Source organism: Hemibagrus wyckioides, linkage group LG14 (genome assembly GCF_019097595.1).
Source record: "Hemibagrus wyckioides isolate EC202008001 linkage group LG14, SWU_Hwy_1.0, whole genome shotgun sequence".
NCBI classification, from domain to species: Eukaryota; Metazoa; Chordata; class Actinopteri; order Siluriformes; family Bagridae; genus Hemibagrus; species Hemibagrus wyckioides.
In genome coordinates this window covers 20890281-20910010 of record NC_080723.1, presented here as the reverse complement: position 1 = coordinate 20910010, position 19730 = coordinate 20890281, and the positions used below count along the sequence as shown (strand labels likewise).

Below are 19730 nucleotides of genomic sequence, written 5' to 3'. Positions count from 1 at the left end.
TTGTCTTCCGGTCTGTCTCTGTCTGCCTCTCTCTCTCTCTCTCTCTCTCTCTCTCTCTCTCACACTCACACACACACACAAACACCCATCCACTAAGTTTTTATACATATGGCAGTAAACCAAGTGTTAACATCTGAATCACTTATAATGTATAAATCTGTGTGTGTGTGTGTGTGTGTGCATCAGAGTTTTCTTAGCCGCCGTCTGAAAAGCTCAATTAAGCGAGCCAAAAGCCAGCCCAAACTTGATCGCACCGGAAGCTTCCGCCACATGATTCTCCCACGATTCCGCAGTGCTGACCAGGAAAGGTACGCACAACACACACACACACACACCACAACCAAACATAAGGCATTCACACTGACAGATTAATTTAGTTAATTTAGTCTTAGTTGAAAATCTGCATCAAGACAAAAAACAACAGATTTTTTAAATTATTATTACTAAAAAAATGACTAATTCTAAACCTTTCCACTAAAAAAACCCACAAAGTTTTTAAAACCAAGTCCTGATCTTAATTACTGTTTCTCTCAGGCTTGAGGTGTGGGATACACATATGATACGTGTATAAATAATGGATGATGCAGGTTACAGAACTCAGAAATGCACCAAGATGTAGACCGGATAGTTTTATATTCACATCCTCACCTCGATTGAATTTTATCGTGAGGTGACTCGAGATTTTTTGCCCTAATTGACACAACCGGCTGCTCTGAGGATGCTCTGAGTTGAGACGAGCTGAAGCGAGACTCGTCTGCTTAACTCCTCTGTCAGGACGTGACATCTGCCTGTCATGCAGCAGATCCGGGGGCTTTATCTTTAATCTTATTCAAGACAATTGAGCTTCATTACAAAGGATGAATTCTTATCCATGTACCAATAAGGATGGACTTCATACAGTCATATTGCTCATGTGATACAGAATTCACCATACACAGTGATCAAGTAAAAGCTTAGTTTATTTGACTTTCTGCTCTAAATTTATAATTTTTATTTTATTTGTTTATTTAATTCATTCATTTATTTTATGCATTTATTATGTATTAACTTCTATTTATTTAATTAATTAATTAATAACCATTTAATTAATTAATATATATTTTTTATTTTTTTCTATTTATTTATTATATAAAAATGTATTTATTTATTTTATTGATTTAATTTATTTATGTATAATTTTATTCATATATATTTATTTATATTTTAATTTTAATGCAGAATGCTGAGAATAAGAAAACTTCGCCATGAAATGGATATATTTTTGTATTAGACAACCAATCGATATTTTATAATCAATCATCTACAACCTTCAGAGACTGAAGAGACACCTTTCTATCTTTAACCCATATGCTGTAGAAATCCAGGCCTTGAGAAAAAATGATTTACTCGCATAAGAGGGACAGAGAATAATCGTCTTCATTAAAAGGTGGAAATGGACGTCTGTAAACACCTGCCTTTCAGTTGTATTGATTTGTTGACACAGTTGCCGTGACTTTCTCAAGCTAAAGTAAATGACATTGAAGGTGTTTAATAAATCAATTTGCATTAACTTTCCCATGTACTTTTCACCTTTGGTCTAAACAAACCGAATGGAATCATTTGTTAAAGCAAACACACAATCCAGACTGCAGACCCTCTGAGTAAATCAGATGATGCTGCTGGTGGGTGTTTTTTTTTTTTTTGTAGTTTTCACACACATTTATAAAAACTTACAGATCATAGTTCATCAGGTTTACTGATCTGAATAAAACTGTCTGATCAGAAGATATCAAAAATGGATTAGATTAGATTCTATCCAGTAGCAGGAAGACATCAAGGCTAACCAAAAAGTGTTTTTTTTATTTTTTATTTATTTTTTTTATTTATTTAAAATTAAGTATCCTGGTGTGTAACATGAATATTATCCGATCTATAATGAGAGGTAAAAAAGTAGTCAATTAAAAATAGACATATGTAGCCAAAACTTTTAGAAGTCAAAACATGTCTAAATTTAAACATGCTCAAATATTCAGATTTTTATTATTAATTTTTTTAATTGTTTAGCTTGCTGTTTAGCTAACATTAGAATAAATACTAAGATTTAAGATTTAACACAACAAGAAAAAAATAGCTAAGATATTTACCAAAAATAAAGGATAAAAGAGAGGTTCATTAGATGGATTTATAAATAAATAAATAAATAAATAAATAAATAAATAAATAAACATTTGGTATAACAAGCAAGCTATAGAAAAAGGAAGTAGGAAAAAAAATTGAATGAATACTTTGACAGTCAGAATGAAAACTCAATCTCTTGTAGATTAACGAGTTTTCAAGTTCAGTAATACTTGAGTAAAGTACAGAATAATCCAAAATTGTACTTAAGTACTTGAGGAAGTACTCTTGCCCAATTATTCTGTCAGTAACTTGTATCGATCACAACACATTTGTCTAGTCTCTGTTATTAATGTTTGTAGCCTTCAGTTTCGACTTGTCTGAGACCAGTATGAGCTCTTTTATTTTATTTTATTTTATTTTATTTTTTCAAATAATCTGACAGGCCGCTTTTTCAGCCACTAAGAACTAATACACAATAATAAGCCATAATGAACCAAAGGGGAGCCATTAACTGTTGTATTGTTTTGGCTGTATTATTAGTCCTCCTTTTATGGCTCTCTTTCTTCAGAACGCGTCTGATGCAGAGCTTCAAGGAGTCTCATTCCCACGAGTCTTTGCTGTCGCCGAGCAGCGCGGCCGAGGCGCTGGACCTCACGCTGGACGAGGATGCCATCATCAAGCCCGTCCACTCCAGCATCCTCGGCCAGGAGTACTGCTTTGAGGTATAATAAAAATAATAATTGCATAACTGGACTTCATATAATTGAGATTATATGTAATGAATCTACACAAAATGGCCCATAATATTGAATATGGGACAATCAATATAGTTTGAAAAATTATTTATGAATAAAAATGACAATAAACGTTTTGATCGCATAAGTATTCCGCCTTGTTTACATTAGCTCTGGTGAAAACATTTACCAACATGATTAGCTGAATGGAGTCAACTTGTGGGCAGTTAAAGTGTCATGTGATCTCAATATTCAGTACATGCACCTGGTCCTGGGGTTTGGCGTTTGTTAAAATGCATCAGGGTTTGGTTATTGACAAATAAAATAAAATGAAATCTTTCGAACATCCTACAGAACCACAAATAACTCAAGAATACTAAAGCCACTGTAAACATAACCTTTTGGAATATGTGTATGTAGTTATCTATGTGTGTGTGTGTGTGTGTGTGGTCTTTAGGTAACAACAGCTTCAGGCACAAAGTGTTTCGCCTGTCGATCGGCTGCTGAGCGGGACAAGTGGATCGAGAACCTGCAGCGAGCTGTTAAACCCAACAAGGTAGGAGACGTGGGAGGCTGAACCTCAGACACTAGAACTGAATGTGAAATTTCCTGTATAGATATGCATTTTTTTTGTCTTGTTATGCAATTCTAATGCCTTGTACGTGACATATAGTATTAGATTTCCAGTAGAGATAAAGTGAACGGCGCCAGTTATTTTTTTCTTGCTAAAAGAGAGGCTATACATTTTCAATAGCTGCCTCATTGTACCCATACAAATCTATAGAAATGAATCCCTAAAATATTCAGCTTAGGTAATATGAGAGGCACTGTGAGTACTAGAATGCAGATGATCATATGAGATTGAATACATTTATAAAGATCAAATTTAGAGAACAATTTATGAAATATTGTTATATTGTTGTAGTCTGAATATCTTCATGACTCAAAATTTGAATGGATATTAGCTGTGGGATGTGTGTTTTACAAAATAACCCTTATGTTGTGGAAAACACAGAGATCACAACTAGAAAACTGTAAACTTTATACCACAAAAGAAGATTAAGAATTTTTTTGAGGGTTTCAGCTTTAAATATTAGTAGGAAGTGTAGAGACCCTTGCTTTGAAGGACTTCCTCATGTCTGTAGCTGCAGGACATCATTAGTTTCTCACACTGCTTTGATGTGACCTTTATCTCTAGTCTTTTCCACACTTAGCTATAGTGGGTTTCTTAGCAAAAAACTTTATAGCCAAGGATTTTCCAGAGGTTTTAAACAGGACTTTGGGCTGGCCATTATCATTAGCTTGAAAGAAAATGAGAATTATTTTGTACCCTTATAATAAAATTTGTAAAAGTTCAGGTGACAAAAAGTTCCTTAATTACAAAGATCTGGATAAGGAACTAACATGATAGCTTTTAATGGCTAACTATTTATTTTGAGATTTTGCTTATATATATATATATATATATATATATATATATATATATATATATATAATGTGTGTGTGTGTGTATACAGCTCTGGAAAAAAAAAATAAGACACCACTATAAAAAATAATCCGTTTCTTATGTTTTTTTTTTTCCAGGTTCATGTATTGGTGAGATGAACAGTTTTGTTTCATTTTTTGTGAACTGCTGACAATATTTCTCCTAAATTCAACATATAACTATTGTTATTTAGAGTGTATATTTAAAGAAAATGACAACACATCAAAATAACCCAAGATCATGCAGTATTTGCAGAGCTTTAATAACTCAAATAAAACAAAATGCAAATAATTTGTAAACAAATTGTGTTAATGCTTTGGCTAAATAACATTAAGAAATCAGTATTTGGTGGAATAACCCCGATTTGCATGTGTTTTGGCTCCATGATCTCCACCAGTTTCTCACATTGTTGTTGGGGAACTTTATACCACTCTTTTTGCAAAAAAGCAAACAGCTCATCTTTGCTTGATGGTTTGTGACCATCCATCTTCCTCTTGATGACATTCCAGAGGTTTTCAATAGGGTTCACATCTGGAGATTGGGCAGTGGTCTCTTATTTTCCAGAGCTGTATATATATAAAGAAAGTTTGGAATGGTTGTTTTATTTCATAGTATTGATTCATGACACCACATTAATCTAGCCATGGGGGTCACAGTCCAGTGACTTCTGTGCTGGTCCCAAGCCCGGATAAATAGAGAAGGTTGCGTCAGGAAGGGCATCCTGTGTAAAACATTGCCAAATTTGATCATGCAAATTGTCAGTAGTCTGAATTTCATACCGGATCAGTTGAGGCCTGGGTTAACAACAACCACCATCGGAAGCTGAAAAAGGAGGAATGTTGTGAAGAATTTAGACAGAAGTTGAGGCAGGCTCTGGGTGGTCAGGTAGTGCTGCCAGATGACTGGGGAAACTACAGCAGAAGTGATCAGGGAGACAGGAAGAAAGGTGCTGGGTGTGTCATCTGGAAGGAGGAAAGAAGATAAGGAGACTTTGTGGTGAATGAGGAAGTTCAGGATAGTATTCAGAGTGGGACATGAACAGGAGTGAAGAGAATAGACAGGAATACAAGGAGTTACAGTGAAGAGGGAGGTGTCTAAGGCCAAGCAGAAGGCATATGATGAGTTGTACACTAGGTTAGACACTAGAGATGGAGAGAAGGACTTGTACAGGTTAGCTAGGCAGAGGTACTGAGATGGGAAGGATGTCCAGCAAGTTAGAGTTGTTAAGGACAGAGATGGAAAGGTGCTCACAAGTGAGGAGAGTGTATGGAGGAGATGGAAGGAGTACTTTGAAGAGCTGATGAATGAGGAAAATGAGAGAGAAAAAAAGAGTAGAAGGGATGAACTCTGTGGAACAGAAAGTAGATAAGATTAGAAAGCATGAAGTCAGGAAGGCTTTGAGGATGAAAAGTGGAAAGGCAGTTGGTCCTGACGACATCCCGGTGGAGGTCTGGAAGTGTCTAGGAGAGGCAGCAGTGGAATTTTAACTAGTGGTTTAACAGGGTTTTAGAGAGTGAGAAGATGCCTGAGGAATGGAGAAGTTGTTTATTAGTGCCGATCTTTAAAAGTAAGTGTGACGTGCAGAGTTGTAGCAACTATAAGGGGATAAAGTTGATGAAGTCGTGAGAGCAGGGAGCAGGTGGAGGAAAACCTGGAGAGGTGGAGGTTTGCGCTGGAGAGAAGAGGAATGAAAGTCAGTCGTAGTAAGACTGAGTACATGTGTGTGAATGAAAGGGAGGGAAGTGGAACAGTAAGATTACAGGGTGAAGAGGTGAAGAAGGTACAGGAGTTTAAGTACTTGGGGTCAACAGTCCAGAGTAATGGAGAGTGTGGGAAAGAGGTAAAGAAGCGAGTGCAGGCAGGTTGGAATGGGTGGAGAAAGGTCTTGGGAGTTCTGTGTGATAGAAAAATATCAGCAAGAATCAAGGGGAAGGTGTACAGGACAGTGGTCATGACCGGCCATGCTGTATGGTTTAGAGACATTGTCACTGAGGAAGAGACAGGAGTCAGAGCTGGAGGTAGCAGAGCTGAAGATGTTGAGGTTCTCTTTGGGAGTGACAAGGCTGGACAGGACTAGGAACGAGTACATCACAGGGACAGCTCATGTTGGACGTTTGGGGGACAAAGTTAGGGAGGTCAGATTAAGATGGTTTGGACATGTTCAGAGGAGGGAGAGTGAGTATATTGGTAGGAGAATGTTGGACATGGAGCTGCCAGGCAGGAGGCAAAGAGGAAGGCCAAAGAGGAGGTATATGGATGTAATAAATGAGGATATGAAGCTAGTGGGTGCAAGTGTTGAGGATGCAGAAGACAGGGGTAGGTGGAGAGAGATGATTCACTGTAGAGACCCCTGAAGGGAAAAGCCGAAAGAAGAAGATTCATGACACCACATTTAAGTAACGAACACTCAGATCGTTAAGCTTGCCCATTTTTCCTGCTTCTAACAAACCAATTTCAAGACCTGAGTGTTCGCTTGCTGCCCAATATATCCTACCCCTTGACTGTTGCCACTGTAACAATATAATAAGTAACAAACTTAGAGAAACTAACTTGGTAAAATTGCTGCTGGTGAAAAATCCACAGCTTCCTTCCCCGAAGCAAGCAGCAAGAGAAATCAAGCAACTGATGTAACACACTGTAACTCCGAGGAGGTCTAAAGATTATTTTTAAAAAACACAAAAAAATGTTCTTCTTATTGAAACACTGACTACAGCTGGAAATTTAAATAGCAAGGAATGTTGTGGTGACAGTATAGCAGCAAATGCACTCATTTGCTAGAAAAGCAATTTAATTTTGTGCAGCTGTTTGCCACATTTATTGAAAAGAGAATTGGGGCTATGCTCATTAGCCAGTGTGATTATTATGGTTATAGCTGAGTAAAGACTGCAGTCTGATTAGATTAGTCATGCTGAACCTTGAATGACCCCCAAACTCACTTCAGAAATGCATGCAAAATATGAGTCATGTCTATATTATTCTGTTCTTATGCTGTATAGATTCTATACAGTAGTTTATTAGATATTTGTATTTTCCTTTATTAGCCATTATTTATGTGAAATATCTCAGAACCAGCCTAGCATGTGAAGGCAGCTATAGCTGAGATTCTTTAAAAAGCTGAAAGCTTTCATTTGCATACATACTCATAGTTGCTGTAATTTAAGATTAGCCTAAATCTAAATATTTATAGGTGAAATACCCTTTCACTCAGCTTGTAAAATTGTTTATCTGTTATTAAATGTTTTATCTGGGAATTCAGTTAAGTGCATAAACTGGCCAGTGAGTAAAATTTCTTTTGTTGACTTTCTTATGCTCATTGTTGGAACAGACAGGCCAGTGTTATTGCATCATAAGCTACAGGAACCAATCACGTTCCAGTATGTAAATTCTGTGGAACTGGGATTAAGGAAAAAGGGTCCTTAGGGTGTGGGATCATTTTCCAAATTCACACAATTTGGATTTTCTCCCTCATAAAGCCAGAGAATCTGGCTTTATTTGTTTTTAGACACTTCCAGGAAATTAGAAACTGGATAAATGCAGTACTCAAAATGAAATAAATGATGAGAGCAGTTTATACTCCTTGCAAAGTCATCATTTTGTTAACATTGCAGGATAACAGTCGACGGGTGGACAATGTTCTTAAATTGTGGATTATCGAGGCACGGGATCTTCCACCTAAAAAGCGCTACTACTGCGAGTTGTGTCTGGATGACATGTTGTATGCGCGCACCACCAGCAAGCCTCGAACAGACACAGTATTCTGGGGTGAGCACTTTGAGTTCAACAACCTCCCTGCTATCCGGAGCCTGCGCCTGCACCTCTACAAGGAGACGGACAAGAAGCGACGCAAGGTCTGATTGCTGGACAAATATACTAATCTATTTACAGATCCATTTCATTTGTGTTTTATTTGATGCTTGTGTAATGGACAGTTATCATTTCTTGCCCTGTACTGATTGTGTGTGTTTTCAACAGGAGAAAAGCACATATCTTGGCTTGGTCAGCATTCCCATCTCGAGCATCACAGGCCGTCAGTTTGTGGAGCAATGGTACCCAGTCATTCAGCCCAGTGTCCTTGCAAAGGGTGGTGGTGTGGGTAGTGGAAAGGTCATTAATGCTTCACTGAGGCTCAAATCACGCTACCAGACTATGAGTATCCTGCCCATGGAGCTGTATAAGGAGTTTGCAGAGTATGTGACGAATAATTACCGCACTCTTTGTGCTGTCTTGGAGCCTCTCTTGAGTGTGAAGAGCAAGGAGGAAGTGGCCTGTGCCCTGGTGCACATCCTACAGAGCACCGGCAAGGCCAAGGTCCGTGAGTCCACTTCCTTTACTGTGCGACTTTCAGAAAGAGTAGGGATGATTAGCTCAGCTCAACAAAGGTTCTGAACACTTTACAGACTTTTCTGTAAAAATTATTTGAGGGTTATTTTTGGAGATCTGATTGTTTTAGATAAACCACTGTGCACAGAACCTCTAAGCACATTAGAAACTCAAAGCTGTTTAGAATCTTAAATTTGTTTGGCACAAGCTGATATAGTTGTTTTTCTTGAGCAGGATTTTCTGTCTGACATGGCGTTGAGTGAGGTAGATCGCTTCATAGACAGAGAACATCTGATCTTCAGGGAGAACACACTGGCGACCAAAGCCATAGAGGAATACCTCAAACTTGTTGGACATCGCTACCTTAAAGACACTATTGGTACGTAGTAACATAGGGATGTCATGATGATCACCCTGCTGAAACATATAGCTTGTTCTGACCAGACACAACAGTAAGGCAATTAATAAATGATCAGTATAGACAAATCATAAGGCAGTAAGAAGGAAGAAAATAAACTTGCCAGCTGGCAAGCATGGTCTACCAGCTTGAACAGCTCAGTCTGTATTTGGGCATCTGGTAGCTGGTCAGACAAAGCTGGATTGTTCAGCGGGGGAGTGAGCAATCTCTTATATTTGCTCAGGAATTAGAACATGATGTTTGTGATGACGCTCATCTTGTTCATTGGTGAATTGCATATGGGCGGTTGTCAAGACTGATGTTGATGATTACCATTGTTGATAATGATCTGTATGTGCAGGTGAGTTTATTCGTGCACTGTATGAGTCAGAGGAAAATTGTGAGGTGGACCCCATGCGAACCCCACCTTCCATGCTTCCAGACCACCAGGCCAACCTACGCATGTGCTGTGAACTTGCGCTTTGCAAGATCATCAACTCCCATTGGTATGTTTCTTCCATGATTTCCTTTTCCTTGTTCTCCCACTGTTTTCCTTATGAAGCAAGACATTTGGCTTTAAGATGCTATTCATAGAATCCTTACGTTTCTGCAGTCACAAGACCTTTCACACTACCTGATGTGTGCTGATCTACAAATCCCACCATACTCTCACTGTTTTCATTCCTTATTTTACTGCAGTCAGTAATCCAGGTCAAGGGAAACAAGCTGAAAGTGTCAAGAATCAGGAAAACCACTAGGAAAAAAATGAGGAGAAAGACTCCTATCTACACCAACCGTACTGTAGGAATATCCATTAAACAAGCCAGTCTGTCTGTTTTTTGGGAAACTGCTTTATTGATCATGCACATTGGTAAATGGAGTGGGACATGAAGAAATCTAGCAGGGGTCTGACAAATGGAGATTATATATAGCAGTATAAATAAAAAATGAGAAACAGATTGTGGCAGAATGCCCAAAGACATCACTGCCTATCCACTATACCATATCTATTCATTTGATCTCTCTATTGGTGTTAGTTATTTGAATTGGCTGAGACATTGAATTGCTAATTTCGTTTCCATTGCCATAGCAACTAATGTGATATTTATAGTTTTCTGGGGCCAGTATAAATGAGAAAAAAAGAAAATTGTTGCAGCCCTAGAACAAAGCCTTGTGGGACACTGTACTATGATAGTGGTAATGATATTAAAGTATTGTTAAGGGTTATACATTGTCACTGCCCCCAACCAAAACAAGCAAAACAAAGGAATTAAATTAGGTTTCTAAGTCACATTTTGAGAATTCTAGGTATGTAAGCTCAGGGTAAGAGCTTATACCTCATTTTTTATTTATGTAATTCTGTACCTGCTAAACTGAAAAGCTCCAGCAGATTTTGATTATCAAGGTTGTACAAATATAAGACTAGTGGAACAAATCATGGACAGGAAAGAAAAGGACTTAAATGAGTTAACTGGTAATACTGGGTGGATTATGCCCCTGACAATAGGACCTTGAAAAATCTGATGTTTTCAGATTGATCCTCCAGGATTTGTTCATATGCTGGAGAGGATTAAAAAAGCAAAAGTCATTATGTCATATAAGTTTCATACTCTTTATTTACTATTCCTACACTTCTTTCTTACTACAGTGTTTTTCCCCGGGAGCTGAAGGAAGTATTTGCATCGTGGCGTGTGCGTTGTGCTGAAAGAGGTCGTGAGGATATTGCAGACCGGCTCATCAGTTCCTCGCTATTCCTGCGCTTCCTGTGCCCAGCCATCATGTCTCCATCACTGTTCAACTTGACGCAGGAGTACCCATCTGAGCGCACATCCCGAACCCTCACGCTCATCGCCAAGGTGGTGCAGAGCCTGGCCAGCTTCTCCAAGTCAGTCACTAGAGTCCACTGCCATTCAGGCCGGATCCATTCTTACCATCCAGGCCCAAACCATATTCGCTGTCCAGGCCCAAACCATAATCACAAAACCTCAGTATCCTTCCCAATCCATACTCATCAGAGACCCTATCCTTACTTACCATCCAAGACCAAATCATAATGACTAAACACCAGCATGCCTAATTGACAAATACCAACCAGTGGCAGGCAATCATCACTTACTTCCAGTGTCCTTACTTAAACCATAATTACACAAGATCCAAATCATCCAAACCACACTTATTAAACTCCAGTATCCCTACTAAACCCAATGTCCTCAATCAATACTTACATCCTTTCACAACTCATATACCCTACCATGATAACTAATGTCTGGCCTCCCTTTCCAACCAAACCCAGGTCCTGCCTATGTTAATCATCCAGGCCATACCCATCCATTCTTAAGATTCAGTGCATGCTTGCGACCTAGACCCAAACCTTAGTTATCATTCAAGCCCATACCATAATCACTAATCAACAGCATCCTACTAAGTGCAACCGAACCATCAAGGCCATACCCATGCTTAAGTTTGAAGGCATCACTTTTCTACCCAGACTAACCACCCAGACTCAACACATAGTCACCATATATGCCCATATCTTACTGAATTTTTGGCCCAACCTAACCATCCAGACCATACCCATCATTAAGACCCTTGGCATCCCTACCAAACCTAACTATCTATGCCCATCCCATGCTTACTATCCTTGCCCAAACCATGCTTACTACCTAGACCCAAATCATTACTCTCTAGATTCCCTGCACAACCCATACGCAGCATCTATGACCTTACCATAATAACTAATCTCTGGCAACCGTTCCCAACCCACTAACCATAATCACTAACCTCCAGTGTCCCAACCCAAAACATGCTTACCATCCAGTACCACACCATGTGTTAACTATTACTGACTACTGGACTAACTGTTATACAAACCCCTACCTATACTCACTGTTGATTGTCAAAATACAGTCATTAGACACACAGCACTGGAACCATACTTTGTTGACATTTGCACAACCACGATTTAGGACCTTTGGGATCTTCAGTATTTACCTAAACCTTTACTCTTTAAAATCCAAGCTCCACTATAAAATCTCTTCCACTCACTAGTCACATTGCATTAGGATCTCCCCTGTAAGCCCATTATCCAGAATCCACTCTCATCCCTGTTACACTTGTCCTGTTCCTGGCTCTTTCACAATAACTGTATAGTTCAGGCTTTTTCAATGTGCCATGCTTTCCATCACAATTTATCATAACCATTCTCATTTAGCTTTGCTCTCCAGCACTGACGAGTGTTTGTGTGTGCAAGTGAGCGTGGTGAAGAGTTTAACTTCTGCTCTATCGCTGTTCTGTCTGTGTCAGCATCGCGCTCATCATCTGTCTCTCTTTCTCTTTAATCCCTCTTTTTCTCTGTCACCCATCGACCACTCAACCCTCTTTACCCTTCATCTTCCTGTCCTTTTTCCTCTTTCTTTCTTTCTTTCTTTGTTCTGCCATATTTGTCTTCTATCATTCTTTTTTCCCTCTACTCCTTCTGTCAATCTGTTCTTTCTCTATCTCCTTTGCTTTCCTCTTTTTTCCATTCTCTCTCTCTCTCTCTCTCTCTCTCTCTCTCTCTCTCTCCCTCTCTCTCTCTCTCTCTCTTTCTCTCTGCTCCACCTTTGTCTTTTCCTCTACCTTCTTTTCTCTCTCTCTCTCTCTCTCTCTCTCTCTCTCTCTCTCTCCCACACTCCTCTTTGCTCTGTGTATTCTGTAGGTTTAGTGGTAAAGAGGATCATATGATGTTTATGAATGAGTTCCTGGAGATGGAGTGGGGATCCATGCAGCAGTTCCTCTATGAGATCAGTAATGTGGACTGTGGTAGTAATGCGGGGGCGTTTGAGGGTTACATCGACCTCGGCCGAGAGCTCTCTATCCTACACAGCCTGCTCTGGGAAGTCATGGCCCAACTGAGCAAGGTAACAAACGTAGGCCTAGAGCCAGACATACACTAAATGATTTTAAGACTAATTTTATGTCTTTGCCTTTTATGACAGTTTTTCAGAATTTGTGAATTTACCTTGTTTATTATGAGTGTGATTTACACACACAATGAATGTCACCACTTTCATCAGGGTACTTATGTGTTGTAGAGAAGAGGACATCAGGGCAATTTTCACTCTTTTACACTTTTGGGGGTAATAAAAATTTTAATATGCTATAACTTTATTGTGGTTGATATACAAAAGAGAACAAAATATGCAAGAGAGATACAGATTGTAGTTCAGTAATACAGTTGTATTGTCAACGGTTAACCATGTGAATGGTTTTCTAAGGCTTACACATATTTATTACCATATTTCTCATAGAAGATTGACATCTGTATCTGGAATGTATGAAACTATGGAATCCTCAATTAGATGACAGAAATGCTTATTATATTCAAAGGTTTTAACTAATATTAAAACAGAACCTTTATTGGCATCACAGAATACCCAAAACATAGAAAACATTCAGGCTCAAAACATTCAGGCTCTATGTACCATATGGGAAGGGCTTTCAAACTGTCCCACTCAGTTATTAAGATTTGATAAATATAAATAAATATTCAAAAACAGTCAGGGTCACCTTAGCTGTTTCATGGACCACTGCTGTTCCCCAGACCCTATTTTGAGAAGCACAGGCTTAGAGATTTCTTTCATCATCAGGCAACTCAGACCAAGTGAAATTTCCTTATATATAAATAAAATCAGTTCAACAGCTGAATAAAAAAATTGTAGCCTGTATTTATGTAGGGTGGGTTTCAGTTTTTATTTCATATAGAAAATACTTAAGAGTGCAAACATTCATGCATTTATCACATCCTGTTGTTAGGCGTTCATGCTTCTTCCTTTCAATAAAGCAGCGTCTGCCTCCTACGTGAGTCACTAGTCACAAGTCAACTTTATGAGGTGCTTTGCATCTAAAAATATAGTGAAATTCTCCCGAGACTCAAAAGCACAATAACTGTCCACTTTATAGCATCAGTTCTGTTTCAATAGCACATCTCAGTGCACAAGAAAGGGTTTGTTCTTCAGTACAGTAGATAAGTACTCAAGCCACTTCAACAACCTGTTTTGTTTTATGATGTTAACATGTTTATGATGTCATGCGTGGACATGTTTAAACAGTAGCCTTTTATTTAAGTATCCCTTAAATAAAAGTTACTTCTCTAAGCCAACACTCTGCGTTGAAGTACAGCTTAAAAGTCTTCACTCCAAGTTAAGGTGGACATGTAAAAACATGTTAACAATTACTTACTATAAGTACAAGAAGGAAAAAATATTATGCCTACCTTAAACTGGTTTTAATTCCTGACAGTAAATTAGTGCCTCTTTCACCAAGGAACAATGTGGGAAACCATTAACTAATGCTAATTTTATTCCTAATCTCTTAGCTAGCATGATGATCACTCCATGCAGTCTAGTGGAACGTTAATACCTAGCTATCACAGAAGATAGATTACAGAGATGTATATTAGTTGTTATTCTTGCTGGTACATCTGTTAAAGATTAGGGTAGAAATGTGAGTTAAATGGAAAGAAACAAAGTGAAAGAAAAACTCAAGCAACGTACAAATAAGTAAAAATTAATCTAAAGGAACAAGGTAATTAAGTTCCACCAATGGCCACAGATAAATTATTAAATGGTTACCCAAAACTCGTTTCGAAGATCCTTTTTTTTTGTATAGAATAAGAAAATGTCGTTGGTTCCAGAACAAAAGGCAATTTTACTTTCATTAATAATTCCAGATTCTATGAATATTTAAATTGCAAGCCCCACAAATCGTACACACATCCCGTCCCTTCCTGGAACTCACCGGAACAAAATATTAATGTGACATTTTTCTGCTTGAACCAGTTGTGTGCACTTCAATTAATTTTATGGAAAGGATCTATAAATTATAAAACACATTTTACACAGTTTGGGATGAATGTTTAGCAAAATTGTTCCTAGTCTGTTATCACTGAGAAAAATGTAGAGCATTTACTGAAATAATACATCTTTAAAGACATCATTATAGTGTGAGTATATGTATAAAAACAATGATTATAACTCTCATTTCTATGCCAGGATGCTATCCTGAAGCTAGGGCCCTTGCCACGCTTGCTAAACGATATCAGTGTGGCTCTAAGGAACCCACAGCTACACCGGCAGGCAAGTCACCAGCCACCTGAACGCCACCTCGCACGACCGCCCTACAGCCGTCCAGCCACTAATGACTTCCAGAGCCTGATGATGAGGGAGCAGAACAGGTACCTGAGTACACAGTACTCAGACTTTATTAATAATTAGAGAAGGATGCTTGAGATTGATGAGGAATTATGTAATGCATATCTTTTAAGTGATCTAACAGCATAATAATGTGGGATTAGTTTCTAGAAATCCTGTTTAGACCTAGCGTTAACATCAGTCTTGGATAATCTAATCACAAACGAATGGAATTTAACTGCAGTGAAGACACTTTGAGATCTGGTCACCATTGTGTAATATAATGATCTAGCCCACCATTTCCCTTATTCTTTTACATCATATTTTATTCTTCTTATACCTACTTATACATTAAAGTAGCTATAAACATTCTTTCTCCAGGCTCTGTTTTCTTTCTTAAAGTTAATATTTTGTTGTTCTTTCAGCTGATCCCTGTTTGGGGTTGCCACAGCAGATCATTTAGTCTGCATGTTTTGATTTGGTACGGGATGCCCTTGCTGGTGATCCAGTTGAGAGTTAACTCTTCAGTGGCTGGGTTAGCTCCCTGCCTGGGAATCAGACCCTAGCTATACTAGCTACTGTAGGGTATAATATTACTGCTGTATTAAAAAGTGCAACAGGTGCCAGGCACTTTAAATTCCATTTCTTTTTGTGTGTATAGTTCTATAGATATATCTCGTCTACCATCTCCTACCTCCGGAGGCGGAGCTCTCTCTCACCCAGGCATGGCTGGCTTTGAAAGAGATCACCGTGGCAACAAAGAAGTGTTCTATGTGGCACGCCCACCCTTAGCCCGCTCAAGTCCTGCCTACTGCACCAGCAGCTCTGACATCACTGAGCCAGACCCCAAGGTACGTAGATCACACACCAAAAACAGAAAAGGCGATGTATAAGATCTATACACACATGTATGTACCTTCTTAAAATCCTTATTTATATCTTTATTATAAATAATGATATTAAATAGTGCTAGAAATTGTAAAGCAACTGTGGTAATGTACTATATGAATGGTATAGAAGTACAGTTACTTTATAATTAGCTGACAGTTTAAGTGAAAGATCACTACTTTGGACTAAACTACATGGATATTGATGTTCATCTGTGAAACAAAATCCATAAATGAACATTGTGTACCAGTTTAATTATTTGATTGTTTGTTAGCTGGGATGGAGTGGGGACTTGAGTGGACTTGCTCTGCTCGAAGCCTTGGGGTAACCATGGACAATCAATTGTCCTTTTCTTCCCATGTTGCTAATACGACACGCTCATGTCAGTTTCTTCTCTACAGCATCAAAAGGATTTGGCCATTTTTATCTACACAGGCGTGCATCTATACTGGCTGGTCTACATTTAAATGCAATTAATCCTCTGCAAATGATCCAAAATGCAGCTGCGCGACTTGTTTTCAACCTGTCTAAGTTCTCACACACTACCTCACTGCTGTGCACCTCCACTGGCTTCTGGTAGTTACATATTGTAAACACTGATGCTTGCCTACAAAACCAAGAATGAACCAGCTCCCTCTTACCTCAAAGTTCATGTTTAGCTCTATTTTCTGCATTTGCTTTATGTATTGTTATATGTAGTTTTAAAAAAATCTTCCCAACATAGTTTTTAGGCTGATGGTATCCTAAGTCCGTGACCTCTTGAATCAATGTTAATGTATTCATTGATAGAGACTTCGATGCACTTTTGTATGTCAATCTGGATAAGGATGTCTGCCAAATGCCAGAAATGTAACTGTAAATCTAATCTGACTTTATCTGAGTCTTTTGATTGGAGTTGACTTGATTTGATTCGGCTCACCTTGACTCGACTTGTCCTGCCTTTGACTGGAGATGGAGCTTGACTTGACTTGACGAGCCCCGGTTTGACGAGACCTGACCTAACTTGATTTGTCTTGATTTGATCTGACTTGATAGGATTTGAATTCGACTTGACATCAGCATGACTTTGGCTTGACTTTATTTGATTGCTGGATGTGACTGGACTGAGCTTGACTTACTCTTCTTTCTCATAATGCTTAATTGGCAAAACTTATCATAAAATAAAACCACACAGCAGATTATATTATTTTGGCAAGCTATGCCAAAATTATGCCATACTGTTATACTACTATACCGATCAAATGACCTTGGTACTAAAAACCTGAAGAAAGTTCTGTCTGAACAGATTTGTAGTCGAATAGTTTATTTTTGACCACACAAGCATCCAACTGTTTCTAACCTAACAGGTACTGATTTTTGTGCCTGTGTTTCCTAGGTCCTAAGTGTGAATAAGAGTGTATCTATGATGGACCTGCAGGACTCGCGCATCAACAGTGTTTCCAACCTGCACTCTGTTAACGACATGCTGAACTCGTCACAGGGCTCCATCGCTGGACTGGGCAGTTTTGGAGGCGCTCCTCTGCGACTCGGGGGCATGAGGTTCAGCCATTCAGGCGGCCTGGCCTCGGACTCGCTCTCTCAGCAGCAGCAGCATGCGGCAGCTGCCATGCACGTGCCGCTCTCCTTCCAGAACCCGCTGTTCCACTTGGCTTCAGATGGGCCTCAGTACCATGGCCCACCCCATGCCTCACACGCCCCACCGCTCCTACTCGCCCCAGAGCCCGAGAATGGGCATGCAGGCTTCGGGGTGCCAGCTTTCGGCCATGGCGGGTTCTCTCGCAGTGAAGATCTCTCAGCCTTGCGCACACAGAACAGCCTGGTGCAGCCTAGCATTGTCCACTCACACAGCTACAGTGACGACTACACCCGCCACAACCAGGCTGACTACGCACGCCGACAGCTATCACTGCAGGTGCAGGTATGAATCAAAAACAGAATTACAAAAAAGAAGTTTCCATATAAAAATATTAGAAATAATAAAATAGGAACAGTATAATATTATTTGGAATGCATTATTGTACAATTAAATGTTAAAGATATGTGTCTGAACAGGATTTTTGGTTCCATGCAGTGCATTTTAATGGGTTTCTGAAAGTCAAATATCGGACAAGTCAAATATTGGACACCTTGAGCTAAAGACCAGTTTTGATGCACAAAATCGAAGACAGAAAAGAGCAAACTTAAAAAAAGTACAAATCTAAATAGAAGTGAAAGACAGTACATGTGTGTGATCTAACACAAATATAATTAAATACTTAGAATTGAAAAACCCTTGAAAAGTAAGAAAACTTGTAGCAAATGCACTGCTGGTTTCTCTGCGACTTTAATTTTATAAATGCAAGGGCATGACAGCTGGATATACTTTTTTTGCCCGATCTGATGGCTTGTGATAAATTTGCTTTTGTGTAAAGTATACATACATTATTTGTCTCTCTGTCTCCAGGAGAATCTCCATCAGCAGGTATTAATGGGCATGGCCCCTCAGACTGCTACCGGCACCGGAACACCCGCCTCAGTCGCAACGCCCCCGGCCACCATGCATCCTGTCCGTCAGGCTTCTATGGCTCCTCCTCCTACACAGCGCATAAAGCCTCAGCCTTCCCACCAGCTGTCAGTCAGCTCAGCTGCTAATTCAACCCCACCCAAAGTCAGGCCCCAGAGCGGAAACCTCCTTCAGTCACCTGAGTCCAGCTTTGGAGCAAGGCCGATGCCACGGCAGCAGCTGTCAGTTAAGGACAGCCCCGCCCCTGGTCTCCCTCACCAATCCAGCACAGCCAGTGATAACCAGCCGCAACAGGGGGGCACTAATGAGAACACAGAGAATGCACAGAGCGATACTCCGGCTAAAACTGCTCCACAAACCAACCAACAGCACCTACTAAAACCAACTACTAACAAGCAGGTACACACATACGCACAGCTGTACACAATACAACATTGTGTGTATGGCAGATACACTGATATACTACAAATCTTTTTCTTGTGTGTGTGTGTGTGTGACACCCTGGTTGAATTTTATGGAATGAAGTCACATATGCAAAAAATTTAACTCTGATTAGTGAAACCAGGAGGTTTCAGGGGGTCAGAGACTCATTTTAGCCACATCTGTCTCTCTGAGCCACATCTGACAAACAAATCCTCTTGTAATAAGAGGTGCATGTTCTTCATGAATGCAAATGCTGGTGCTTTTTAAAATGTTTGCAGAATTGAAAATGGCAGGGGGGGGGAATCACAAATTTGGATGCAATAACCATATTATTCATAAAACAACTAGTCAAACTACACTGAGAGCTTGTCTTTGAATGTCATGTAAACATTTGCCTATTATTTGCATATAATGATATAATCTTAAGGGGATGAGTAAGTCATCCCATTTCTGACTGCAGACAAATTTATTATTTCATATATCAGCATACAAACAAGATTGTCCTGGTAAATTGTCCTGGTATAAATGGGGTCAAAGCTCGATGCTTGATTCAGAACTGCAAAGTCATAGGCATCCTACTGAATAAAACACAGCAGTTAAAAGCTGTCAACAATGCAAACATTTTCAGTCACTTGCAAACATGCTAGTTATTTAGTTATATCTGCATTTACATATCTGAAGAATGGATATAATATAATATAATATAATATAA

At 39.2% G+C, this 19730-nt stretch overlaps 1 protein-coding gene across 4 annotated transcripts in view; it reads left to right on the top strand.

Moving 5' to 3' along the window:
• Window positions 1-19730, top strand: part of syngap1a (synaptic Ras GTPase activating protein 1a) — a 142989-nt gene that overhangs the window by 105966 nt on the left and 17293 nt on the right. For all 4 annotated transcript variants that reach the window (XM_058408768.1, XM_058408770.1, XM_058408769.1 and 1 more), the window contains 13 exons: window positions 187-308; window positions 2666-2819; window positions 3289-3387; window positions 7926-8165; window positions 8290-8625; window positions 8872-9016; window positions 9396-9540; window positions 10683-10919; window positions 12732-12933; window positions 15067-15248; window positions 15866-16055; window positions 17468-18010; window positions 18536-18994. In XM_058408768.1, coding sequence (XP_058264751.1) covers window positions 187-308; window positions 2666-2819; window positions 3289-3387; window positions 7926-8165; window positions 8290-8625; window positions 8872-9016; window positions 9396-9540; window positions 10683-10919; window positions 12732-12933; window positions 15067-15248; window positions 15866-16055; window positions 17468-18010; window positions 18536-18994 — 3054 coding nt within the window. The remainder of the gene's footprint in view (window positions 1-186; window positions 309-2665; window positions 2820-3288; window positions 3388-7925; window positions 8166-8289; window positions 8626-8871; window positions 9017-9395; window positions 9541-10682; window positions 10920-12731; window positions 12934-15066; window positions 15249-15865; window positions 16056-17467; window positions 18011-18535; window positions 18995-19730) is intronic.